This window comes from Cnephaeus nilssonii (genome assembly GCF_951640355.1).
Source record: "Cnephaeus nilssonii genome assembly, chromosome: 7".
Taxonomy (NCBI): domain Eukaryota; kingdom Metazoa; phylum Chordata; class Mammalia; order Chiroptera; family Vespertilionidae; genus Cnephaeus; species Cnephaeus nilssonii.
The window spans coordinates 74,816,182-74,843,017 of NC_137078.1; the positions used below are offsets into that span (position 1 = coordinate 74,816,182).

The 26,836-nt window shown below is 51.5% G+C and overlaps 1 protein-coding gene across 3 annotated transcripts; it reads left to right on the forward strand.

Annotated features, from left to right (window-relative positions):
• Window positions 1–1,986: 1,986 nt before the first annotated feature.
• On the forward strand, window positions 1,987–21,195 carry TIE1 (tyrosine kinase with immunoglobulin like and EGF like domains 1). 3 transcript variants are annotated; one of them, XM_079777138.1, is made up of 24 exons: window positions 1,987–2,064; window positions 2,252–2,406; window positions 5,671–5,988; window positions 6,066–6,176; window positions 7,630–7,785; window positions 7,930–8,061; window positions 8,225–8,365; window positions 8,586–8,714; window positions 9,458–9,603; window positions 9,849–9,993; window positions 11,079–11,237; window positions 11,396–11,533; window positions 11,731–12,027; window positions 12,453–12,743; window positions 13,106–13,296; window positions 15,819–16,029; window positions 16,200–16,310; window positions 16,526–16,716; window positions 17,926–18,039; window positions 18,145–18,215; window positions 19,368–19,408; window positions 19,494–19,590; window positions 19,673–19,772; window positions 20,719–21,195. In XM_079777138.1, the coding sequence occupies exons 2-24, from the start codon at window positions 2,349–2,351 to the stop codon at window positions 20,788–20,790; spliced, it is 3,420 nt and encodes a 1,139-aa protein (XP_079633264.1). In that variant the 5' UTR covers window positions 1,987–2,064; window positions 2,252–2,348; the 3' UTR covers window positions 20,791–21,195. The 3 variants fall into 3 exon arrangements, 2 of the variants coding, with proteins under 2 accessions (XP_079633264.1, XP_079633265.1); XM_079777139.1 differs by lacking the exon at window positions 11,731–12,027; XR_013813785.1 differs by lacking the exons at window positions 18,145–18,215; window positions 19,368–19,408; window positions 20,719–21,195.
• The last annotated feature ends 5,641 nt before the right edge of the window (window positions 21,196–26,836 follow it).

The window sequence follows — 26,836 nt, forward strand, 5'->3', positions numbered from 1 at the left end:
CTGTGTTCTCATTTTCATTTGTTTCAAGGTAGCTTTTGATTTCTTCCTTGATCTCATTGTTAACCTATTCATTGTTTAGTAACATGTCATTTAGCTTCCATGTCTTTGTGTGTTTTTCAGTGTTTTTTTTTTCTTGTGATTGATTTTAGTTTCATACCATTATGGTCAGAGAAGATGCTTGAAATAATTTCAATCTTCTTAAATTTATTGAGACTTGTTTTGTGTCCTAACATGTGACCTATCCTGGAAAATTTTCCATGTGCACTGAAAGAATATATTCTGATGCTTTGGGGGTGAAATGCTCTGAAGATATCAATTAAGTCCATCTGATCTACTGTGTCATTTGAGGCCGCTGTTTCCTTGTTGATTTTCTGTCTAGAAGATCTAGCCATGGATGCCAATGGGGTGTTAAAATCCCCTATTACGATGCTATTACTGTTGCTTTCTCCCTTTATGTCCATCAATATTTGCTTATATATTTAGATGCTCCTTTGTTGAGTGTGTTTTGGTTTAAGTATTCCCATTGCAATGGTGGATGTATACACAACCCACCTTGGTGTATTAGGATGAAGCTCTAATCAACTGAGCTACCCAGCCAGGGCTGAATGAAGTATCTGTCATTTTCAAGAAGAGGTGTTGCCCAAGTGCTCTCTTTACTTTTACAAACTAACATCAGGCCCACCAGAACCAAGGAGAAAGTTCCACAAAAGTGTGCTCTACCTACAACCCTGCCAGAAACTGCCCCAGCATTTCCCTGAGCTAAAGTGTAAGGCATCAACCACGCCTTCCCATCCCTATTTCCCACAGACCCAGGAATGGGATGTCTGTAGGCCTATAGAGTAGGGGTCTTCTCTGATCCTTTTTCATGCTATACCAGCAGTCAAAGCTTCTCCTGGGTCTTTTTGGGATTTTCAGAAGAGCCATAGAACTAAGCCAGCTCAACCCCCTGTAGGGACTCAGCTTTTCCAGGACAGTGATTTGGAACCTGACAGGTGCAAACGAAAGTCCAGTCTTCACCCAGGAACAGATTCTGGGAAGATGTTCCAGCACCAGAGCAAGGGTTTGGACTTCCAAACCCAAGTCACCTAAGCTGGAACCAAGTCTCATCCCCGCCCCAACCATCCATTCCAGGCCAGAGGGGCCATAGATCTCACCAGCAAGCCCCAGACATCTGATGACTCCAAGACCTCTCACTCTGCTCCCTGCAAGGACACACCACACACACACACACACACACACACACACACACACACACACACACCCTGCAGGCATTCCATACCTGCAGGTCGTTGTCTGTTCTAGAAATTGCCAGTGGTGATGCCAGGTGAAGCAGTGGTGCCAGGGCAGTGAGAGATGAGGGGGCACAGCAAAGGCAAGATCCATGGGGATTTGCCAAGGGGCGGGGACTGTCCCAGGCTGTTGTCAGCCCTCAAGAGTGAGTGTACTCCCAGGGAAGACTTCTGCGGCCCCAGTGCTCAGGGACAGGCAGGGTTTGCTGTAAAACCAATGACAGCAGGCAAAGAGCTGAAGCCTCTGTTAGTGGCTTCAGCTGAGGACTGTAAATGCAAGACTCTCTGGGTCTGCTTAATGCATGCCAGGGAGGAGTGACTAATTCAGAAGTTCAAGTCCCAGCTTTGCCATGACCTCAGAGTACCCTCAAGCACTGCAGGCCTCAGTTTCCCATCTGTAAAATGAGAGTTACACAAGATAGAATCGAAGGTCCTTTTTTGTCCTAGTGTGAGTTCTTTTGTTCCCCTGAGCGCATACATTCATGGGCCCACAAAGATCCTTGTGTTACATACGTGAACTGCTCTATAGGACATCCATGTAACTGTGTCCTGGGGCACATGAGGCGTCACTGGGTTGTACTGTGTGTGTGTGTGTGTGTGTGTGTGTGTGTGTGTGCTGAGTGGGAGGGGAGACCCCAGAACAATATCCTCCCCCCATCCCTCTTCAATAGGCGGAAGCCACTGGCTTCCTCCCTTTCCTGCCTCCTGTGTGCTGGCAAGACTGAGCACCAAGAGAAGAGGGGATGGAAAAATCGGCCCAATGAACAGTCTCCAGGTCTGTCTTTACCACACCCTCCCCCCACCTCTAGACCCCAATCCTGGGTATCCTAGGCCACACCCATCCCCAGCCTGTGGAGATCACACTGGGGGGCCTAGGGGCCCTGAAGCAGGATAAGTCCTTCCCACCCCTCTCCCCGGCCACCCCTCCCACCCAAGCCATCTCATTTCCTCTTCCTCCCCAGCACCAACACTCACTGACTAGCACAGGCTGAGCAGCCAGACCCAGAGTCACTGACCGTGGGCCCAGCTTGTCCTGGTGGCCTGGTCAGCCTCCAGAGTATGGTCTGGCTGGGGCCCCCTTTGCTGCTCCCCATCGTCTTCCTGGCTTCTCATGTTGGTAAGTCTTCCCCAAGCCATGACGCACCCAGCCCCCCAAGGCCCTGATTCTACCCCAGCAAACTCTATCATCACTGTCAACAATGCCATCCATATTGTAATCAGCTAGAAAGTGGGATTGAGGCCAGGAAAACCTAGAAAATGGGATCAGGCACTAGAAATCACTGCAGCCTGGGGCTAAAAGAGGGGAGGAGAAGGGAGGGAGGGGAGGGGAGGGGTGGGGAGGGGCAGGGCCATTAACTGTGTTGGGTCTTAAGATCAGTGGGGAACAGCAGGGCCTACAAAATTTTCAGTGAGTGATCATATGGTCCTTGTGTTGCATTCATTTAATTATTCACTTGACAAACATTCATCAAGAACCAACGATATTCCAGGGGCTGTGCTAAGTGGTGGGCAGCCTCCGGAGCTGCACAGTGATTAACTGATGCTGACCTCCTACAGCTGTTGTGGGGTTTAAATGACGTAATTTACGCAGAGCGATGGGCACGATGTGCGGCACTTGGTAGGGGCTTCTGAGTAAGTGTGCTGGCCAGAGAACGCAGAGGCTGTCTTTGAGTGGCTCACAGTCTAGAGGCTAAACACATCGGCATAAGGAGCTCCAGAGTAGCGCTTGCTCTGCCCCTGGCAATAGATGAAAAGGGGGTCATGAAAGACTTAACTGAGACCAGCGGTCTTCGTTCCAGGCAGCCAGCAATAGATGCAAGTCTCAGAGGCATGGAAGAACCTGGGAGAGGAGGTTCCTAAAGGGAGCACAGCAGGAGGGACAGCGTGTGAGCAGCAAGGGGCTCAAGAGCTTGCACTTTACCCTGAGGGCAACAGGGGCCCTGGAAGGTGGCAGGCTAGAGAGACACCGGGTCTTAGCTGGATCACTTTTGGAGGACGTGTTGAGAAAGTAGGGGTGTAGCTATTGGGATTGTCAAAGTGAGTAAGGGTGAGGGCTAAGCAAGGATGGGCTTGGAGATGGGGATAAAGTCAAGAGGCTTTGAGGAGACAGGATTTGCAGAATTTTGTGACTGATTAGGGCAGACAGTATAATGCTTAAAGGTGTGGACTTGAGAGTCAGACAACCTGCTTCTGCCAGTTACTAATATTATGACCTTGGGCAAGTACTTCTCTGAGTCTTCCTCCCCTGGCTATAAAATTGGGGTAATAACACCTACCTCCCCAGACAGTTAGTATAAAACGAGAGAACATAGGTAAAGTGCCTGGCGTACAATTGACCTCCAATAAACATTAATTATTATGACAGTAGGAGTATAAGATGACTTCAAAGTTTGTGTCTCAGGTGGCTGGTGCCATCCGCTGAGTCGGGGAGCACTGAAAAGTAGCAGGTTTGCCCTGGCCGGGTAGCTCAGTTGGAGGGTCACCTCGTACTCCAGAAGGCTGTGTGTTCAATTGTCTGGTCAGGGCACATTCCTGGTCAGGGCACATTTCGGGTTATATTCCTAGTTGGGGCACATACAGGAGTTAATCGATCAATGTTTCTCTCTCACATTGATGTTTCTCTCTCTCTCTCTCTCTCTCTCGCTCTCTCTCCTTCTCTCTCTCTCTCTTCCTCTCTTTCTCAAATCAATTTTATATATATATATATATATATATATATATATATATATATATATATATGTAATCTCCTCGGGTGAGGATTAAAAAATATATATTTACAAAAAAAAGAAAAAAAAGAAGAAGACGCAGGTTTGAGGAAGGCTGATGGACAAGCAGGCCCAAGCTGAGAGGCTGTCCCAGGGTTATTGACTCAGAGGTGACATTAAAGCCAAAAAAGAGAGAATTGCCCTAGCCAGTTTGGCTCAGGGGATAGAGCGTCGGCCTACGGACTGAAAGGTCCCAGGTTTGATTCCAGTCAAGGGCACATGCCTGGGTTGAGGGCTCAATCCCCAGTGGGGGTTGTGCAGAAGGCAGCCAATCATTGATTCTCTCTCATCATTGATGTTTCTATCTCTCTCTCCCTCTCCCTTCCTCTCTGAAATCAATAAAAATATATTAAAAACAACAACAAAGAATGAGCTGCTCAAGGAAGCCTGTAGAATAATTATCACCCTCCTCTGTAAATGGAAAGACATCAACTTCACTGAAGGGTGTGAGGATTCCTTGGAAATCAGATGCTTGGCACATGGCAGGCGGTCATGAAATGCTAGCTTCATTTACCCCTGGTAGACTTAGGAAGAACATTAGTGGATAAGCTAAGAGGCATTTAAACTAATTTCTTGGCAGTTAGCAGGCAGGGACAGAGAAGGAGGGGCTCGCTGAGAGTCTGGGCTCCACATAGTCAGGCCTGGACTCTGGCTCTACTTGGTTTCCCCCACTCTCTGCCTTACATTGCATGCCCCAGCCGCACTGAATTTGGACATTGCCCTATCCGTACCATAATATTTTTCATTCCATGTCTTTACTCAGGCTGTGCCCTCTGCCTAGAATACCCTTTCCTACCACTGACCTCCCCTTTCGCTCTTCTCCTCACCCTTCCATGTCCTCCTGCTCAGCTTTAAGATCCTCCAGGGAGGTCTCCATCTCCCAGAAAGCATCTCTTCATCCCCTGCAATGGGCCAGGCACCCATCGTCTGTGCTTTCCTGCAAGGCGCCCTGCATTTGACAGGTGTGTCCATGTCTGTTCTCCAGCAAGGCTGGGAGTTAGTTCTACGGAAGGCAAAGACCTGGGGCCCACCTGCGTCTCTGCACGTTGGCCAGCGCCTGCCCCAGCCTGGCCTCTGTCTCTGGCTTTTCGCTGGGCCCACAGTTCTCTGCCTTTCTGCCCCTCAACCACCTGGCTGCAGAACCCAGCCTTTCCGGCCGTAAATCCCAGCACTGCAAGCATGTCTAGGTTTCTCCCAGCACTCTATTCTCCTTGGCGCTCCCAGCCTGCACATTCCGAGTGGGGGGCAGGGAGAGTGTAGTGGGGGCAGGGAGAGCGGCTCCCTTGGCAGAGCAGTTTGAGAGACAGGTCGGGAAAAGGGGACTGACGGGGAATGAAAAGGAAAGGGAGACAGGGAGCCTAGATCATTCTGGCCAAAGCGGGGCTGCAACGGGAAGCCATCTGGCAGGAGAAGGAAGGGGGCTTTGTTTTTGTTTTTGCTCTTTTAGGATGAAGAGGCTGAAGGGAAAGGGGTCGGTGCACCCGGAAGGGTCAGGAAGGGCTGGGGACGGAAATGCCTGCTCAAGGGCAGAGCCTGGAGGTGGGGAAGAGGGGGTGGGGTGGGGAGGGAGGGCGGTTGGGACCCCGTCAGATCCCAGGACTGCTGTCCCTTCCCAGGTGCAGCAGTGGACCTGACGCTGCTGGCCGACCTGCGCCGCTTGGAGCCGCACCGGTTCTACCTGACCTGTGTGTCTGGGGAGGTCGGCGCTGGCAGGGGCTCGGATGCCTGGGGCCAGGCCTTGCTGCTGGAGAAGGACGACCGCATCGTGCGCACGCCCCGGCCCCGGCCCCCGCCGCAGCTGGCCCGCAACGGCTCGCAGCGGATCACCCTGCACGGCTTCTCCAAGCCCTCCGACCTGGTGGGCGTCTTCTCCTGCGTGGGCGGCTCGGGGGCCCGGCGCACCAGCGTCCTTTACGTGCACAACAGCCCTGGGGGTGAGTCTGGCTCCCTGTCAGGAGGGAGAGGAAGGGCTGCCCTTGACCTCTGACCGTACCCTCCATCCACCCCGCAGCCCAGCTGCTCCCCGACAAAGTCACACACACGGTGAATAAAGGGGACACGGCTGTGCTTTCCGCGCGTGTGCTCAAGGAGAAGCAGACAGATGTGATCTGGAAGAGCAACGGTAAGGGGAGCATTTGAGCTGGTTGGGCAGGTAAAACCATAGATCTGACACCCCAGCACCTCCATGGCCATAGGCATCCCCATAGATCTGATACCCCAACACCTCCATGGCCATGGGCATCCCCAACTTTGGCCCCTTACTTATCCGTCATTCCCATGTACCTGTTACCCCTGGCCAATCTCCAGGGCCCACATATGTCCTGGACCAGGTCCATGAAAGCACCTGCATCCATCTCTAGCTCCGAGCTGTCCTCCTGCACCCAGAGGATGGGTGGCATCATAGTCACCTGCCTACTCCCCTGTCACCCCCAAATTAGCATTATGTTAAACCCTCCCCGTATGACTCTCCCCTAGGAGCTAGCAGGTGCAGAGCCCAGCTGGCAGGGAGCAGCAGCCCCCTGAGGAAGAAAACTGGTAACCAAGTCCTAGCACAGGGAAAGTCTAGATCTGTCCAGAGGTGTGCCGGGGCCTGGCCACACCTGGGGAGCTCAGCCATCCCATGGGAGGAAGCTGTTTCCCTCTATGGTCCCAGGGACCCTCAGACCCACAGCCTTTTGACTGCCTTTTGGGTCCCTGGACTCCTGAGGTCAAGGGGTTTGCCTCCTGAGCTCCAAGCCCTCTGGAGTGATGTGGATAGTCAGGAAGACCTGGGCTCCCTAGAGTCTCCATTCAGTCCTCAGCAAAGAGCCAAGCAGGGCATGGGGCAGGCACAATTGTCTAATATTAGAGTCTGCAGGTCCTGGAGGGAGACCTCCGGAGAGAAATCCCAGAGTAGAGTCTGCAGGTCCTGCAGGTCCGGAGAGAAATCCCAGAGTAGAAAATACCTGAACTGTGCCCCAAAGGAGGAATGGGAATTGGCCAGACAAAGAAAGAGGGAGAGCAAAGGTAGGAAGAGAAACCAGCAGTTCAGGAATTCAGGAATGTTAGGAGTCAGGCAGGCTGTGGAGAGGTATGGGGCCTGTGGACCATGCAGTAGCCAAAGGGTGAAGAAAATGATGTGCTAGGGCATTAGATGTGGCCCTGAGGGCCGTGGAGAACTACTGAAGAGGTTAAGCAGGGAGCTGCAGAGGGCTTTGTTGCAGAAAAACACACACTGGCTGCTGAGTAGAGGGCAGATGGGAAAGGGGGAGACAGGAAGCAGAGACCGACCACTTAGGAGGCTATGGAAAGTAGGGACCAGGATGGCAGGTGGCAGGAAGCCTGGAGAGAAGAGGGCACTTTTGGAGGTGAGAGGAGACAGACTGAGCAGGACTGTGATTTCCTGAGTGGTTGGTGGATATGATGAGAGGATGCTCCCCAGCTTTCTGGCTTTTGGGTACAAACACTTTGTGCTTTCCCCCAGGTGGGATCACAGTGCATAATGCACATTGATTCGGCCTGAGCAGAGATGAACAGAGGGAGGGACACCAGCTCTCACGTGGTACTGAGGCCCCTGACCCGCTTATGCCCCTCAGGATCCTACTTCTATACCCTGGACTGGCATGAGGCCCAGGATGGGCGGTTCCTACTGCAGCTCCCAAATGCACAGCCACCAATGAGCGGCATCTACAGTGCCACCTACCTGGAAGCCAGCCCCCTGGGCAGTGCCTTCTTTCGGCTCATCGTGCGGGGTTAGGGGCTGGGGGCAGGGGCGGTGGCTGGTGTGGGAGGTTGGGAGCCCTGCGGGTACTTCCTGTGGGTCCCCGGGCTGCCCCACCCCTCGGCAGCAGTGCTCAGGTGGGTGAGGGTCACCTGCTGAAAGCACACTCCTCCAGGCTGTGGGCCAGGGCGCTGGGGACCAGGCTGTACCAAGGAATGCCCAGGCTGCCTACATGGAGGTGTCTGCCATGACCAGGATGGCGAGTGTGTATGCCCCCCTGGATTCACTGGCACCCGCTGCGAGAAGGGTAAGGAGGAGGGGGAGCTAGGACCTAGGTAGGAGGGGATGCCTGGCTGGGGGAAGAAAGACCCCTGAACCATGGGGATGGAGCTGGAAGGATGAGAGAGCACCAAGTAGGTCCAGAGCCTGGGACCTACCAGAAACCTCTACAGCACATGTCCTCTTTCCAGCCTGCAGAGAGGGCCGTTTTGGGCAGAGCTGCCAGGAGCAGTGCCCAAGTACATCAGGCTGCCGGGGACTTACCTTCTGCCTCCCAGACCCCTACGGCTGCTCTTGTGGATCTGGCTGGAGAGGAAGCCAGTGCCAGGAAGGTATGCACTAACCCACTCTCCGCAGTCCCCGACCCAGAGAACTGGCACGAGGTTGGCCTGAACCCTTTACTCTGGCCCTGACCTGCACACCACGCCCTCCACAGTCCCCTGCTCACCTGACCAGTGCCCTCCCCCAGCCCAGCCTGTCATTACCCAGGCCCAGCCGTGCTTTTGTTGCCCCCTGACCTGTGCCCCTCCGACATACCCTTTCTGTTTCCAGCCTGTGCCCCTGGTCATTTTGGGGCTGATTGCAGCCTCCAGTGCCAGTGTCAGAATGGCGGCACTTGTGACCGCTTCAGTGGCTGTGTCTGCCCCCCCGGATGGCATGGAGTGCACTGTGAGAAGTCAGGTAATGAACACAGGGGTCTCAGATCCTTCAAGATAAGCCAGGCTTCACCAGACACATCGCCCTGTTAATGCTCTAAGTCCTGCCCTCAGGGAGCTCATGGTCTGGGAGCAGTTCTCACCACCCAGTCTGTACCATCCATATAGAGATGAGCAGAAGCCCAGAGTGAGTGGTAGCCAGGCGGTCAGAGAGGGCTTCTTGGAAGAGGTGAGATCTGAGATGGAATCTGAAGGACAAAAGAGAGATGGCAGGGCAAAGAGCATGGACAAAAGCTTGGGTGCCAGGAGAGTGGAGTAAGGGGAGGCTGGGTAATGGTCAGAAGAGGTCACATCTTGGGGACCTGGAATGGCAGGCAATAGTTTGCACTTAATTTGATAGGGACAGGAAGGAATTGTTGAAGAGGCCCAAGGTCGTCAGATTTGTGTTTAAGAAAGGACCCCAGCTGCTGGGAGACCCCAGATGATCTGTGCAGGGCCCGTGTTCTAGTCATGAGGCTGAGGCTGTGAAGGCCCTGGTTTTGGTATGAAAGGATTTTAGGAGGTGGGGGGTGCAAGAGATGGACTCTGCGGCTGATCAGAGGGCCTTAGAGGACTCACACGGGACGTTGCTGGCTTTCAGGCTTGAGGGAGTGACTGAGCAGATGGCGGTGCCTCCACTGAGATGCATGACACAGGATGAAGGGCACTTTGGCGGTCATGTGTCTGCCCCTGTGATGGCTCCAGGATAAGTGTGCTTTCTCTCCCCAGACCGGATCCCCCAGATCCTAGATGTGGCCTCAGAACTAGAGTTCAACTTTGGGACGATGCCCCGTATCAACTGTGCAGCTGCTGGAAACCCCTTCCCAGTACCAGGCAACATGGAGCTCCGCAAGCCAGACGGCACCGTCCTCCTGGTCAGCCCCCGCATCCCAACCCAGCGCCCCTGACCGCCAGCCTTACCGTTGGTCCCTCAGATCTCTGACCCCTTAAGGCTTTCTGCCAGCTCTGCCCACTGGCCCGAGGAAGGTTCAAATGGGGTCTAGCTGATTGTTGAGGGGCTGCCTCCTGGCCTCTGTCCCCTCATCAGTCTAGACAGATGTGTATCTGCCACATGGATATACATTGTCTTTGGTTTGTCCCCTTCCCCTGTCTCTCTTAGTCTACCAAGGCCATTGTGGAGCCAGATAGGACTACAGCTGAGTTTGAGGTGCCGAGTTTGGCTCTTGGGGACAGTGGACTTTGGGAATGCCGCGTGTCCACATCTGGTGGTCAAGACAGCCGGCGCTTCAAGGTCAATGTAAAAGGTCAGTGATGTCCATGGAGGATGGGCAGCAGGCAGAGTAGGCACTAGCTGGTGCTGCTCAGACTGGGCATCGTAGCAGGAAGGGCAAGTGCATCTAAGGTCACAGCCCAGGCAAAGAAGAAGGCATATGGTCAACCAGAGATCTAGGCTGGACAGTGTCAGAGTGGGAGTACCACTCAGTCCCATCTGGAAAGGACATCCTGTGCCCCCAAAATGGGACACCCCCTGGCCTTACCCAGTTTCCTGCCTGGCCATACTTGCCCTCTCCACCTCCCACAGACACACAGTGGCCTTTACCTCTGCCTCTGGGATGCTACTTCGCCCTCTGACCCACACCATAGGGCACTCCTGTCAGGAGAGGGTGACCTGCTCAACTTCCCAGAGGTGAAATGAGGAGGGAGCTGCCAGTGCCAAGGACTGCTCAGAACAGAGCATGCCCACCTGGTCCAGGTGTTCTTCACCTTCTCCAGCACCATAGCCTTGACCATTCACACCCCCTGCCACCCCTTGGTTCTTCTTTCCCTCTGATCCCCGCACTCCCTCCTCCCCACGGAAGTCCAGACTTCTCTCTCAGTTCCCCCTCCCACTCTTCCCACTTGCTCACCATCCCCCTCCCACCACTCTGCAGCTCCCCACCACCAGGAAATACTAGCATGGCCCTAGGGCTCCACCTCCAGCCTTTCTCTTCTCACTTCCCCCAGGCTTTGTACCCAGACAATTTAGGTTCTAATCCTCGCTCTACAAATTCCTAGCTTCATCGCCTTAAGCAGGTTACTTAGCCCCTCATAGCTTGTTTCTCTCTGTAAAGTGAAGATAACAGCGCTCACTTGACAGGGTTGCTATGAAGAGTAAATTAAATGATGCACTTAAACATGTATCATAGTGCTAGATCCTTGTGCCCATGCGGCCCAGGGGGCAGAACTCTGTCGTCCTTGGGCCCTGGCCACTCCAGTCATCTGTTGAAGTTGGCCACCCCAGTCCAGATCCAAACCGAGACCCCAGGTGTCTTTGCTGGCCAGAGTCCTCTCATGTTTCTGAGGATGGGCGGGCTTTCTGGGCCATGCCTTACCCTGCGTCTCCTGGCAGTACCCCCGGTGCCCCTGACTGCTCCTGGGCTCCTGGCCAAGCAGAGCCGCCAGCTTGTGGTGTCCCCGCTGGTCTCCTACTCTGGGGACGGACCCATTACCTCTGTCCGCCTGCACTACCGGCCCCAGGACAGCACCAGGGCCTGGTCCTCCATTGTGGGTGAGTGGGGAGAGAGCTGGGGTGGCACAGCGGCATTGGGTAAGAATGAGGGGAGAATGAGAGGAGGGAGAGTGGCATAAGGGGAAGAAAGGGCTGAAGGGAGAATGGTGGCTTCTGGAAACGACCGAATGATGTATGCTGTTGCATCCCCTCCTCAGTGGACCCCAGTGAGAACGTGACCTTAATGAACCTCAGGCCGAAGACAGGATACAATGTCCGTGTGCAGCTGAGCCGACCAGGGGAAGGCGGGGAGGGGGCCTGGGGGCCTCCCACCCTCATGACCACAGACTGTCCTGGTGAGAGGCCAAGAGTCATCCTTTCCTGTCCCATGGGGATTACTATCCCGTGCTCTCAGGGGCTGTCAATCTTATCACCCCCCCTTGGCCCCTGCCTTTCCCACTGGAGGTTGTCCCACCCTGCCCCCTGAGGATCCCTGCACTGTCCAGCCCCAAGGACTCACTAGACAGTTCTGACCCCTGACCTCTGGCCCCAGAGCCCTCGTTGCAGCCATGGCTGGAGGGCTGGCAAGTGGAGGGCCCTGACCGGTTGCGAGTGAGCTGGTCCTTACCCTCGGTGCCTGGGCCACTGGTGGGCGATGGTTTCCTGCTGCGCCTGTGGGACGGGGCACGGAGACAGGAGCGGCGGGAGAACGTCTCATCCCCCCAGGCCCGCACCACTCTCCTGACGGGACTCACGCCTGGCACCCACTACCAGCTGGATGTGCGGCTCTACCACTGCACCCTCCTGGGCCCTGCCTCGCCCCCCGCACGCGTGCTTCTGCCCCTCAGCGGTATGCTTGAGAAGGGGAGAAGGGCTCAGAGTGAGGACAGGGGACACATGAGACCCAAAAGGACATGGGAGGTTACAAGACCTGGATGGATGTGGAGAAAACCCAGGGCACATGGAAAACATGGGCATAGGAGGACCTACAACATCAAGCATACATGGACATGGGGAGGACATGGGACAGGGGCAAACACAGGGCATAGGGGGACATGAGGAGGACCTAGGACTCCTGGTATGTAAGGAGAATAAGGGGAAGCAGAAGCTCAAGGGTGAAGGAGATCATAGGGAGAGGAAGTCAGCCCGAGAGGGAAGGAGGAGGTTGGCAGGGTAGCTCCCATTCTGGGGTCCTCAGAGCGGATGGCCTATCTGACCCACAGCTCCATAACTTGGTCCCGTCTGAGCCCTGCCTTTCCATCCTCATCTCTTCAGGACCCCCAGCGCCCCGACACCTCCACGCTCGGGCCCTTTCAGACTCTGAGATCCAGCTCACGTGGCAGCGCCCAGAGGCTTCGGCTGGGCCTATATCCAAGTACATCGTGGAGGTGCAGGTGGCTGGAGGCTCAGGAGACCCACTGTGGATGGATGTGGACAGGCCCGAGGAGACAAGCACCATCGTTCGCGGCCTCAATGCCAGCACACGCTACCTCTTCCGTGTGCGGGCCAGTGTCCAGGGTCCCGGTGACTGGAGCAAGATGGTAGAAGAGTCTACCCTGGGCAATGGTGAGAGAGCAGGAGCCATGGGGACTTCCAGGCCGTGGGGTCAGACTCAGTAATCCCTCCCTCCACATGAACCTCTGCCTTGGAGCTAGGGCATCCCAGGCCCTTCCCAACAAGTGACACAAGTCCTGGTACTGGGGACCCTGGGCCTTCCCTTCTTATGACCTTCTATCCTAGTGCTGGGAAAATCATGTTACCCCAGTCACCCACGGGCCCTAGGCCTGACATCCCTGATCCCTCCCTGGTACTGGGATCTCTGACCTCTCCCTCCCCATGAGCACTGCCTCTGTCCCTCTGACCCCATAGTGGCCTCTTGGTTTCCTGACCCAGGGGTCCCCATGATCTGCCCATCTTATTATGTCCAGGGCTGCAGAGCCAGGGCCCAGTCCAAGAGATCCGGGCAGCAAAAGAGGGCCTAGATCAACAGCTGATCCTGGCTGTGGTGGGCTCCATGTCTGCCACATGCCTCACCATCCTGGCTGCCCTCTTAACCCTGGTGTGCATCCGCAGAAGCTGCCTGCACCGCAGACGCACCTTCACATACCAGTCAGGATCGGTCAGTCACCTACCTGTCCCAGCCTTGGGGCACATGCATGCAGACCCTATGTATATATGTTTCTACCTATGTACAGACAAGTACTTGTACACCCGAGCGTGTGTGTGTGTGTGTGTGTGTGTGTGTGTGTGTGTGTATTTGTTGCAGGTATAAAACTATACCTAATGACACTTAAGGGCATAAAATACCCATTTCTTTATTTCTCTAAAACTGAACTCAGCTTATGAGCTATTAGTGGTGAAACATTTGCTATTAGTGGTGAAACATTGCTATTAGTGGTGGAACATTTCATACTCCTAATTCAAAATAACTTGGTCATGTCTATATTTCACTATGGTCATTTCAGGATTCACCCCCTTCTCCATGGGGGTGATCTAAGCCTACGTAGCATGGTGATATCATGGAGGGGCACCCGAGCTTCATGCTGGCCTCTCCCCAGCTCTGGAGCCGGCTTCCATCTGCATACAGCTATGGCTGATGGTCTCAGCCCTTCTCTGGCCTCCTGCCAATAGACTACTCATTCTATGAACCACTCATCCTGTCCTCCATCTTTCAAATCCCAGGGCTTCCATGGGGAGACTTAAGGACTCTGGGGTGCTTCCCTGTACTCTGCAGGGGACAACATATCCTACGACCCTCAGACCCATTGTTACTACCCTTTATTCAGCTGTTTCTACCACCATAGACTTGTGCTGGGCCTGCAGCCTCACCCATCGCTCCTTAGAAAAGGAAACACAAAACTCCTGGCTTCCCTGCACACCTGTCTGAGTTTTCTGTAGCCCTTAGGAGTGAGGGTAGGGTGCGGGCTCATCTTAAAGGACCATGTCCGCTCATCTTGTCACCCCTCCATTTCTCACCTGCTCCCACCTCTCTCTCTCTCTCCTTGGTCCTGTCTCCTCTGAGATCTCTGCCACTGTTGCAACTTACGACCTGAAGTCTGCCCTTTTTCCTCCACACCTGGGCTCTTGATATTTACAACCAAGCTTTGGCATTTCAAAAAAAGACCCTCTTCTCTCTCAAGGGCTGATCCTTGTGATAGAAAGCCTCGTGTCCAAAGCTGTTGTCTCTGCCACGCTTTAAAAACTCCTTTCAGAGGTTCAGTTGGCTTCTTGTTCAGGCTGCGTGGGCCCTTCCTCTTCGGTCAGTGTGCACCAAAAGCCGTCACTGCCATAGTGGGGAGGGCAATGGGTACAAATGTTGGGGAAAGGAGGTAGGAAAGCAGCTTTTAACACTTATGTTATGCTAACATATACCAAGATATACCCCTGCTACATGTGCCTGTGTGGGTGTGTGCCATGAGTGTGTGCCATGTGTGCATGCACGTGTATATCCCCATGAGCACTGCCTCTGTCCCTCTGCTTGTGCTCCTCCATGTGCACATGTCCATGGGGACCTCTGCATGGATGCGCCTGCATACGGTACCACCGCTAGAAAAATGCATGTGCACGCTGGTGTGTGCGTTCAGCTGTCCGTGTCTCATGCAAATCAGTGTGACCCATGTCCCCACCCCTTCCCCATCAAGCTCGGAGCCTCCCATCATGGCTGTCTTAGCACCTCTTCCAGTTCTCATATTGGCAGCTAACCTTGTCCTATTCTACTGTTTCTTTTTTCTGCTGTCAGCCTTGCCCAGGTGGTCCAGCTCCTACTCAGATGGGGGCAATGGACATTCCTCTTTGTTATGGTCTTTCTATTTTTAGGCCCCAGGGTAGTTTTAAAGTTATGGGTGGATGGTGATGACTCTGCTTCTACTGCTATGGAGAAGAAAGCTCCTCCACTGGCTTAGAGCTAGGAATGTGCTCAATAAATGAAACCTAACCCTGGCCAGTGTGGCTCAGTTGGTTGGGAGGCACCAAAGGCTTGCTGGTTTGATTCCCAGTCAGGGTACATGCTGGGATTGTGGGCTCTGACCCCAGTAGAGGGCATGCAGGAGGCAGATGATCGATGTCTCACTCTCACATCAATATTTCTCTCTCTTTCTCTAAGAATCAATGTAAAAAATAATTAAATAAGGAAGGAAGGAAGGAAGGAAGGAAGGAAGGAAGGAAGGAAGGAAGGAAGGAAGGAAGGAAGGAAGGAAAGAACCCTAGCCCACTGCCCTAGGCTGGAGTCCTCTCCAGGGCATCCTTGGTGACAAAAAAGCCTGGTTGTGGGATCAGCTCACTGCTTCCCATCACAACTCATTCCAATTCCTATTTCAAATGTTAGATATATCATCCTCCCAATGACTTAGATTGTGGCTTCTAGTGACTTTGCCTATTCCTTGTTCTTTCAGTGCCCCACACACCTGACCCCCAGGCTACAGCCTCTCTCAATGGACATCTGTCCACCCAATGGCCCACCCATGGCTCCATCTCCTATGACTGCCTCAGTGTGTTCTCTGCTGTGTGTGTGTGTCCCTAGCTGGCCACTAGATGCCCTCTGTCTGGGTCTCCATTATCTAACCACTCTTTGTCTATCAGTGCCTCTTGCCGACCCCATGTCTCTTGCATGGACTGTCTGCCCATTTGTCCCATCCTATGAAGGGTGAGGAGACCATCCTGCAGTTCAGCTCAGGCACGTTGACGCTGACCCGGCGACCAAAACCACAGCCTGAGCCGCTGAGTTATCCGGTGCTGGAGTGGGAGGACATCACCTTTGAGGACCTCATCGGGGAGGGGAACTTTGGCCAGGTCATCCGGGCCATGATCAAGAAGGACGGGCTCAAGATGAACGCAGCGATCAAGATGCTGAAAGGTCTGCTGGGAGTGATCTTTGACCCCACACCCCACTCCTGACCCTCTCCTTTGTCCTACAGATCTCAGGCCCCATCTTGCTCCCTCTGGTAACTGACCTCAGCCCTTACCAGCTCATGCCCTTTCTCCAGAATTATTTCTGGCAAAAGTGATACTGGATTCTTTACACAGAATACGCCTCTGAAAATGACCATCGTGACTTTGCGGGAGAACTGGAAGTTCTGTGCAAATTGGGGCATCACCCCAATATCATCAACCTCTTAGGAGCCTGTGAGAACCGAGGTGAGCCCCCATCTTATCACCTACCCCTTCTTCGAAACCCCCATTATCAGCCATCACCTCCTCCACATCAGTACCTTGCTGGGAGCTTCAGGTGACCTAATCATCACTATTCATTCTCCTTCATGCCTTATGCTCCCTGTCTACTATTGTTAGGTACTTGCTGCCACCAGCTTGCCTGTATATAAACTCTCACCATGTATCTCCCCACCTCCCAGGTTACTTGTATATTGCTATCGAATATGCCCCCTATGGAAACTTGCTAGATTTTCTGCGGAAAAGCCGGGTCCTGGAAACAGACCCAGTTTTTGCCCGAGAACATGGAACAGCCTCCACCCTCAGCTCCCGGCAGCTGCTACGTTTTGCCAGTGATGCTGCCAATGGCATGCAGTACCTGAGTGAGAAGCAGGTATGTGTGTGTGTGTGTGAGTGTGAGTGCAGGGAGGGAAGGTGTGCTCGAGGGAAGAGGGGGGCCAATGGGCCGACCTCAGGAGATAAAATAAGCAGGCTCTGATTGGATGTGGGATTGAGGAATTGAGAAAAGGATATGACCGCAAGGTGCTGGCCTGGGGAGTGGGTGAGAGGACAGGACAAGAATCAGGTCTGGAGGAGGTATTGCATTTGAAGCATTTGAAGAACATTTTTTAAAATATATTTTTATTGATTTCAGAGGGGAAAGGAGAGAGAGAGAAAAAAAACATCAATGATGAGAATCATTGATCGGCTGCCTCCTGCATGCCCCCCACCGGGGATCAAGCCAACAACCTGGGCATGTGCCCCTGACCAGAATCGAAACTGGGACCCTTCAGTCCGCAGGCCAATGCTCTATCCACTGAGCCAAACCAGCTAGGGCTTGAGGAACATCTTGATGGAGGTATTGAGTTAGCAGTTGTAGAGACCAGCCTAGAACTCAGGAGAGAGGCCTGGGCTGGAGACAACAATCTGGAAACTGTCACCATTAGGTGGTGATGCTAATAGTAAGGGAGGGAGGGAGACCCATCAGGAGAAGGTAAAGGAGGAGCAGAGAGTGGAGGCTGTAACACAAATCCAAGGATACCCTGCTTGAATGAAAGGAGAGAGGAACAGCAGTAGTAGGGGGAACATGAGACTGAGGGAAGGCATTTTAAACCTAGTAAAGTTCTGAGTATCTTCGAAAGCAGAGGGACATAGCACAGTGGGAGGAGTTGATGGATAGAGATCTCTGAGGAAGGTGGAGGATTTAGTGGACACTTGAAACTCAAGAGAAAGGGTCAATTTGGGGAGAGAAGGGCCTTCCCCACCCTCATCAATTAAGGAGAGAAAGGTAGAACCATGCAAAGAGGGGAAATACCCACCATTGCCCCATACGAGCGACCCCCCTTTGCCCAGATTGCGCTGCACCTGAGCTTGGCCGTGGACATATCACAGAAAGGAAGGGATGACAGCAGGCAGCACCGTGATTTTTCTCAGGCAGGAGTTGTTCCAGGAGAAGACCTGGGTGGGTGGGAAGAAGGGTAAGGGCTACTAAAGGCTCTGAGGGTGGCCATGAAAACTGGCTATGGGGTAGGACCCCTCACTGGCCCAGGAGTCCTGGGCTTACTCATTCCCAGTCTTCCCTGACTTCTCACTGTGCCTCCAGTTCATCCACAGGGACCTGGCTGCCCGAAATGTGCTGGTCGGAGAGAACCTGGCCTCCAAGATTGCCGACTTCGGCCTTTCTCGAGGGGAGGAGGTCTATGTGAAGAAGACAATGGTAAGTCTCAGTCCTCCCTCAGGTTCCATGCCTGGTCCTGCTCCCCAGAGCCCTCTAAACAGGCCCTTCCTCCTCACCCCACCCCTCAAACCCACTCTCTCCCAGGGGCGGCTTCCTGTGCGCTGGATGGCCATTGAGTCCCTGAACTACAGTGTCTATACCACCAAGAGTGATGTGTGAGTGTTGGGTAGGAAGGGGTAGGAGGGCTTGGTCTCCCAAGGTTGCACACAGGCATAACCTGGACACATTTCATACATGTCTCAGGTAGTCCAAGGCATGACTTGGCTGCCCCTAGGCTGTGTCCCACATGTGGCACAGGTGTGATGCAGGTGTATCTTGGGTATACCTTGGCGATGCCCAGCATCTTAGTGGGAAGGTAGGGGACCTAGTTGGAAGGAAATTTTGTCTTAGAAGGTGTTTCAGGGGTAGGATTGGGGTAGGGTAGTTTAGGGCAATGTTTGTGTAAGAGACAGGGGGATGTCTTAGAGAGGTTTGGGGGTGCTGGTGGATAATGCCCAGGTCAATGGGGAGAGACCATTCAAGAATGTTCTTACCTTCCTCTCCAAAGGGCAGGGTCATCCCCATATGAGGGCCTAACCAGAACATGACCCCAAAGACTCCTTCTCTGTGCTCCCCACCTCCAGACAATCATCCTGGCACACTCCTCCCCTCTCTCTGGGAAAACTAATCTGTCCAACCCTCCAGCCACGGCTCTGCCTATTTGCTCCAAGCCCTGGCCTGCCCGGCTCACTGTCCACCACATGACCACTCCTCTGACCATCACTGGCCTACTTCCTTCTTCTGTTTCCAAAACCCCTAGATTCCCTCCCCCGACTAAAACTCCTACCCTGGCCTCACCTGGCTCTCACATACACGGAGGTTGTTACACTATAAGAGCCAGTTAAGAGCAAGGGCTTTGGAGTCAGATTACGAGGGTCTGAATCCCAGTTCTGCCACTTACTCTTTGTGTGACCTTGGGCAAGCCAGCTAGCCTCTCATTGCCTCAGTGTTGCCATCTATAAAATGGGGATAAGGACAGTACCTACGTCATAGGGTTGGTGTGAGGGTTAAATGTATTAACATATACATTAAATGATCAGTGCCTGGCCCATAGTAAATGTGCGATAAAAATGTTAGCTATGATTACATTGAGCCTGGGCGGAACCATGAAGGAATTTCAATGGAGCAGAGACCACAGCTGGCCAAGGCCAATACTCACAGAATAGACACATGCAGAGGCTGGGATGGGCTACAAACCTGGGGTAGATAGACACTAAAATGCTGGCCCCAGGGCCTAAAGGTAACTAAGTGCATCCTCCTCATTTCAGCTGGTCCTTTGGGGTCCTCCTCTGGGAGATCGTGAGCCTGGGTGAGTCCCACACCCCTCTCCCCCAGGGTGCCCCACCTTACCCTTCTGGGGCCCTGGGCTGAGGAAGCTTTGTCCCCTCCTGCAGGGGGCACACCCTACTGTGGCATGACCTGTGCTGAGCTCTATGAGAAGCTGCCTCAGGGCTACCGCATGGAGCAGCCTCGGAACTGTGATGATGAAGTGTGAGTTGCCTCAGCCTCGGGCCGTGTGACCCCATCATCCCAGTTGGCCCAACCCCTCATCTCAGTAATGTCCCATCTGCAGGTACGAACTGATGCGTCAGTGCTGGCGAGACCGCCCATACGAGCGACCCCCCTTTGCCCAGATTGCGCTGCAGCTGGGCCGAATGCTGGAAGCCAGGAAGGTGAGGAGGCGGGGTAGTGAGGACTAGTGCTCACCAGGCTCACAGGACTGCCCTTGCATAGGAGCCAGCATCAGCCTCTGGGTGCCCGTCCTCACCACTAGTTGCCACCACAGCTAGACCAGGCCCCCTTTCCAGCTCTCAATAGGTTGGACATTAGGTCCTTCTAAACTTTTCCAAGGCCACTACTAGCCCCAGCAGCAAATCCCTCTCCAGGTCCAGGTCCCAGACTGCTTGCCTGTCCTCCTCTGCTGATGCCATCAGCCCATTCTCATCTAGGACACCTCTCCTCACCCGTCACAGAGCCAGAGTGCAACGCATGGATGGTCAGCTGAGAGTATGGATGGATGAATGGATGAATGGTACAGGAAATGAATGAATAGAATTAGTGGATAAATGATATATTCACATGATATAATCATATAAATAAACACAAAGTTAAATAACTGAATCTTACAACCATGTAAATATACAAATTATCAAATAAATATAAATGAAGAAATAGATCACAATTAATGTAATACATTTGTAAACGCAAAGAGTTCTTCATATGAATTAATGACTAAATAGCAATAGGAATTAGTAAAGTATCTTAAGAATTAAGGAATGATCAAAATAACCATGTAAATAGGTAAATTGTCAAAAATAGCTTTATAAATGAATGAATGAATGAATGAATGAATGAATGAATTGAATTGAATTGAATTGAATTGAATTGAATGAATAAATGAGCAAAAAATTCATTGGATGAGTGCACGAAAACACTAACTGTGTCAAGGGCCTCTCACCTGAGCCTCCAACTGTGATGTAATGCCCTGCTGTTTGGGGCTGGTGGGGGATTCCTGAGTCTCCAGAACAAACCAAAGTCTTTTCAGATACCGCAACCACATGAGTCAGGGACCTCCAGGCCCCCATCCCTGGCCCCCACTAAATTTGCTCTGCTTCCCAGGCTTATGTGAACATGTCGCTGTTTGAGAATTTCACTTACGCGGGCATCGACGCTACAGCTGAGGAGGCCTGAGCTGCTGTCCAGGCAGAACCTGGCTCTGCTGGTCAGAGCAAACCGCTCTCCAACCCGTGACTTCTGGTCCTTGTGGCTCTGACCTGAGCTGCCTCAAGGATTTTTTTTTTTTAACTTAAGGAAGACAAGAGGGGGTCCAGGGAAGGGGTGGGCTTAGGGGAATTGGGTCCTCATCCTTTGAAGTTGCTCCCCTGCCCCCTGCATATCTCTTACAGCTGCCTTCACATCCTTCCTCCTAGTTCGCCTGCTCCACATATGTGCTCCTCTCCTACTCCCCACACTCAAACCTCTACTTCTGCTCCTCTACCCAAGCCAGCACTCGCATCACTAACATGCCCTATTCAGCTGCTCCCCACTCCTGGCCTTGTAATCAGAAAAAAATAAATGCTCTGAGAAGCTCCATCCAATGTGTTCCTTTTACTGCTGGCCAATCCCAGGGAAAAGTTGAACCAAAGAGAGAAACTAGACTTTCCAGGAAAAGAAACACTGTTGTAGATCTGGTCCCCCTGTTGGGATTGCTTCTCCATGATGGGAGGTGTTCTGGAAGAACTATTTCACACCTATACCACCCCTACATCTTGGCCATATGAGAAGTCCAGTTTTCCCCTGATCTCTTTGCTACTCTCCTGCCCTATCACCAACGTGTCTCCCTCTATCTCTAGGTAGCTGCCAACCTAGCATTCTTTGCTCTGTCCAAACAGTCCATGCCAGGGTCAGCTGCAGCCCAGCCTCAGCTCAAACTGACATCTCAGAACTAGACAGATTCTGGCCTGTCTGGAGCTCCCACCATTTTTTTTTTTATGTCTCTAGGCAGCCTTTCCTGGCTTGGTAGCCACCTGACTGCCCAGCATATGGGCCCCAAAAGAGGAAGGCATTTTCAGCCAGCCATCGTAGAATTCCTATGCCTCCCTCGGGGCCTCCAAGTGTGTTGGGAGGTGCTCCCTGTCCTGAAAGCTAGTCCATGTCCTACTCCATGCCATGTGGCCTTCAGGCTTGCCTATCCTTTTGGTTTCTCACTGCTGGCCTCTCACTGGTCCTTAGGAAACAACACTTGTCTTGCTTAACACATTTTTTTCAGTGAATCAGATGAAATCAAAGAATGCATAACATGGTATGGTGTTATAATTAAGAGCACAGATTCTGGGATCACACAGACCCATGTCTAAGTCCTTGCTATATCATTATCTGTGTGAAATTGGTCAAGTTGCTTAACCTCTCTGAAAAATGGGGTTAGTAATAGCTACCTGACTATTGTTAGCACTAAATGAGATCACACGGGCACAGTTTCCACAGCACTGGGCCTGGTACATAGTGCTCAATATCAGCAGATAATACATACAAGTGCAGGAAGATAAATGAGTTAGGGTAGGGGGTCATCAGCATCTGTGTTCCAAAAAGACCTGAATGGCTGGCATGTGGAGCTGAATTTAAGAAGAAGAAATTAACTGGAGTAAATGGAAAGCTATGCAGGATGAGAGAGATGGGATTTGCTAACGTTAAATTTCATTTCAGATACACTGCAGGGATATTGCCAGGTCCAGGATGTGGGGATTACAAAGTTGTCCCTGATGGGGACCAATAAACAAAGATGCCCCTGTGGGGAGACAGATATGTAAACAAACAAAAAAATAGAAGAGTATGCTATAAGAGAGGGAGGGTACCTGGGTAGCACATGTAGGAAGGAGATGGGGTCAGGAAAGCTTTTCCAGAGAAAGTGACATTTTAATATGGGCCATGAAGAAGTAGTAGGGGCTCACCCGAGGAAAAGATCCTGGCAGGGGAAACAGCACCTGTGACGTGTGTGTTCAGGAACTGCAAAGAGTTCCATGTGGCTGGAATAAGGGAAGAACATAGCTCTGTGAGGGTAATGAACCCAGAGAGGTGTCAGGGGCCAGCCTGTGCTGGACCCTATAGGCCTGATCCCGGGTAGGGGGTGTGCGGGAGGCAGCCCATCAATGTTTCTCTCACGTCGATGTTTCCCTTTCTCTTTCTCCTCTCCCTCTCCCTCCCTCTTCTCTGTAAAAATAAATGAAAACATTTAAATCTTTAAAAAAAAGAAAAGAAAAGAAAAGAAAAGAAAAGAAAAGAAAAGAAAAGAAAAGAAAAAAGCCCTAGCCAGTTTGGAGTAAAGAAAAGGGTTCAGATTGGGGTATACTACAACTCCCAAGTTCAACACAAATACATTGATCTCATAATGCACGTCAGGTCCTAGGCTAAGGGCAGGACCCAAGGGGCACCCTCTCCCAACAGAAGATTCCCACATTTCCACTGTAGCCCCATCGCACTCACAGCCTCACTACAAACAAGGCAGCAAACTGCAGGTACAGAGCTACATACTCCACCTCACGTGCCCACACCAGCCTAGCTTCAGTTCTCACTGCTTCTCTCTACAGCTATATATATTTTTTAAACATATTTCTTTATTGATTTCAGAGAGGAAGGGAGAGGGGTAGAGAGATAGAAACATCAATGATGAGAGAGAATCATTGATCAGCTGCCTCCTGCACGCCCCCTATTGGGGATCGAGCCCACAACCCGGGCATGTGCCCCCGGCCGGAATCGAACCTGGGACCCTTCAGTCCACAGGCCCACACTCTATCCACTGAGCCAAACCGGCTAGGGCTACAGCTATATTTTCACAGGCAATGGTCTGGGTTAGGCAGAGGGGTTGGAGCAATAGACCAGTCCATCAGCACAAACTTGCTTCCAGAGAAATGATGGAAAAGAGGAGGAAAGGCCAAGACACATCTCTCAGAGGCTCATTAGGCAGGCAGCTGGGGGAGGCGAACCTGAGCACGCTGTCCAAGGCGCCTCACTGCAGCCAGTCCTCGCCCAAAAAAGGGAACTCCCACCAGTCAGCCCTGAGTCATTCCCTCTCAGCCCCCAAGGAAGGAGTGATTTCCTGCATGGCCCTCTGGGCAGCTCAGGCTCCTCCCATGGGCTGTGCATCCTCTTATCTCACTCCCAGCCCTCTCCCTGGTGGGGCAGACCAACCAGAGTTGGGCTGGAGTAGGCTGGTCCTCATGTTTCCTCAACAGGAAACATGGATTCAGGATTCAGAGAGAGCCTGGCAGCTCAGTAACAGCAGCTCAGAAACCAGGAAGTCTCATGGAGAATGAAAGATGGAGGGCTGACCAAACTGAGTCCCCTGCAGCTCTCTCGCTTGGGGTCATTGCTAGCCATCTACTGGTCCTTTTCCCATTTACTTAAATTAAGTCTCTTTGGATGCCTATTTTGAACTTAGCCTCATACTGTGGGAGAGACTCACGCCAGGCCCTGTGCTAAGCACATAATGTTAAATCAATGCATAACATGGAGGAATCAGAGGTCCTAGTCAGGGTGTCTATGTAGTAAAGAACAGACTTTGGAGTCAAACAGACCTGAATTCAAATCTCAGCTCTGTTCCTTAGTAATGTCTTTAGACAACCCATTTAATCCATCACAGCCTCTATTTTCTCTTCTATAAAGTAAGGAAAAGGGCACCTAATAGAGTCATTGTGTGATGAAATGAGACATGCAAGTGTTTATTAATGGTAGCTGGTAGGATAATGGTAGGATAGGAAATCAGGGAAGAAGAGCCTAGCTTTTACCCCAGGAGGAGTGAATTAAAATGACAATCTCCATTTGCTTAGCTAAGGTGGAGACAGCATGGCTGTTTATGTATGAAAGCACCCCAACAAAGGCACAAAAATTTTGAGGGGATACAGAGGAAGGACAGATTGTAAGTATGCAACCCAAATGTCCTCAAGGCAGCCTCTGGAGTAGCCGTTTCCATTTATATTCAATTAGAACAGCTCAGTCCCTATTCCACATTCTCAGGGAAGTCCACACCCTCCCCTGTTTTTACTAAGACTCTGCAAGGGTTTACATCCTCATGATCACCTCTCAACCTGAATCCCTGCTTTTGCTAAATTCTTTTTATTTTATTTTATTATTATTGACAGTACTACAGATGTCCCCTATTTCCCCCCTCCACCTAGCCCTAGCCCCACCCCAGGCCTTCCCCACACTATTGTTTGTGTCCATGTGCTATGCATCTATAATAATGAAAGTGTAATATGCTAATTAGACAGGACATCCTTCCAGACAACCTTCCGGATGAAGCCGGGGCTGTGAGGGCCAAGGCAAGCTGCTGAGCCCCTTGCATGAATTTCGTGCATCAGGCCTCTAGTATATACATATATGTTCCCCTCTGAGATCTGTCAGTCTGTTCCATGTATCCATGCCTCTTGCTAAATTCTTTTTTTTAATTTAATAAATCTTTATTGTTCAGATTATTACAAATGTTCCTCTTTTTTTCCCCCATAGCTCCCCTCCACCTGGTTCCCACCACACACTCTGCCCTTACCCACCCACCCTGTCCTCATCCATAGGTGTACGATTTTTGTCTAGTCTCTTCCCGCACCCCCCACACCCCTTTCCCCCCAAGAATTGTCAGTCCACTCCCTTTCTATGCCCCTGATTCTATTATATTCACCAGTTTATTCTGTTCATCAGATTTTTTTATTCACTTGATTTTTAGATTCACTTGTTGATAGATATGTATTTGTTGTTCATAATTTTTATCTTTACCTTTTTCTTCTTCTTCCTCTTCTTAAAGAATACCTTTCAGCATTTCATATAATATTGGTTTGGTGGTAATGAACTCTTTTAGCTTTTTCTTATCTGTGAAGCTCTTTATTTGCCCTTCAATTCTGAATGATAGCTTTGCTGGGTAGAGTAATCTTGGTTGTAGGTTCTTGCTATTCATCACTTTGAATATTTCTTGCCACTCCCGCCTGGCCTGCATAGTTTCTGTTGAGAAATCCGCTGACAGTTGTATGGGTACTCCCTTGTAGGTAACTAACTGTTTTTCTCTTGCTGCTTTTAATATTCTCTCTCTCTCTCTTTTTTTTTTTTTAAATATATTTTATTGATTTTTTCACAGAGAGGAAGGGAGAGGGATAGAGAGCTAGAAACATCGATGAGAGAGAGACATCGACCAGCTGCCTCCTGCACACCCCCCACCAGGGGATGTGCCCGCAACCAATGTACATGCCCTTGACCGGAATCGAACCTGGGACCTTCCAGTCTGCAGACCGACGCTCTATCCACTGAGCCAAACCGGCGTTGGCTAATATTCTCTCTTTATCTTTTGCTCTTGGCATTTTAATTATGATGTGTCTTGGTGTGGTCCTCTTTGGATTCCTTTTGTTTGGGGTTCTGTGCGCTTCCTGGACTTGTAAGTCTATTTCTTTCACCAGGTGGGGGAAGTTTTCGGTCATTATTTCTTCAAATAGGTTTTCAGTATCTTGCTCTCTCTCTTCTTCTGGAACCCCCATAATTCTGATGTTGGTACACTTGAAATTGTCCCAGAGGCTCCTTAAACTATTTTCATATTTTTGGATTCTTTTTTCTTTTTGCTTTTCCGGTTGAGTGTTTTTTGCTTCTTTGTATTTCAAATCTTTGATTTGATTCCTGCAATCCTCTAGTCTGCTGTTAGATCTCTGTATAATATTTTCTATATCAGTCAGTGTATGCTTAATTTCTAGTTGATCCTTTTTCATATCCTCGAGGGTCTCGCTAAATTTATCGGCCTTTTCTAGAAAATTATTGAAAAACCTTATAACTGTGATTTTGAACTCTATATCCAGTCGTTTGCTTTCCTCCATTTCTTTCGTTTATGATCTGTTTCTTTGTCTCTGCATTTTGGCTGCTTCCCTGAGTTGATAGAGTGGCTTTGTGTGCTAGGTGTCCTATATGGCCCAGTGGCTCAGCCTCCCCAGTTACCTGAGGTGGACACTCTTGGTGCACCCCTTTGTGGGCTGTGTGCACAGTCTTGTTGTAGTTAAGCCTTGATTGTTGTTGGTATCACTGGGAGGAATTGACCTCCAGGCCAATTGGCTGTGAGGATCAGCTGTGTCTACGCTGGGAGAACTTCTGTGCTGGAGATACCCTTATGGGAGAAGACTTGCAAAAGCCTCTGTGCTCAGCTTGAATGAGGCAGAGTCTCAGGGCAGAGCAGACAGCATTGGTTTCCCGTCAGCCCTGCCCTAATAGGTCCCTG

What these genes read in the sequence shown, in the direction of transcription:
- TIE1 (XM_079777138.1), top strand. Translation starts at nt 2,349, where the DNA reads ATGGTCTGGCTGGGGCCCCCTTTGCTGCTCCCCATCGTCTTCCTGGCT. An exon ending in CTTCCTGGCTTCTCATGTTG is followed by an intron (nt 2,407 to 5,670) that starts GTAAGTCTTCCC and finishes GTCCCTTCCCAG; the next exon opens with GTGCAGCAGTGGACCTGACG. An exon ending in CATGACCACAGACTGTCCTG is followed by an intron (nt 11,534 to 11,730) that starts GTGAGAGGCCAA and finishes CTCTGGCCCCAG; the next exon opens with AGCCCTCGTTGCAGCCATGG.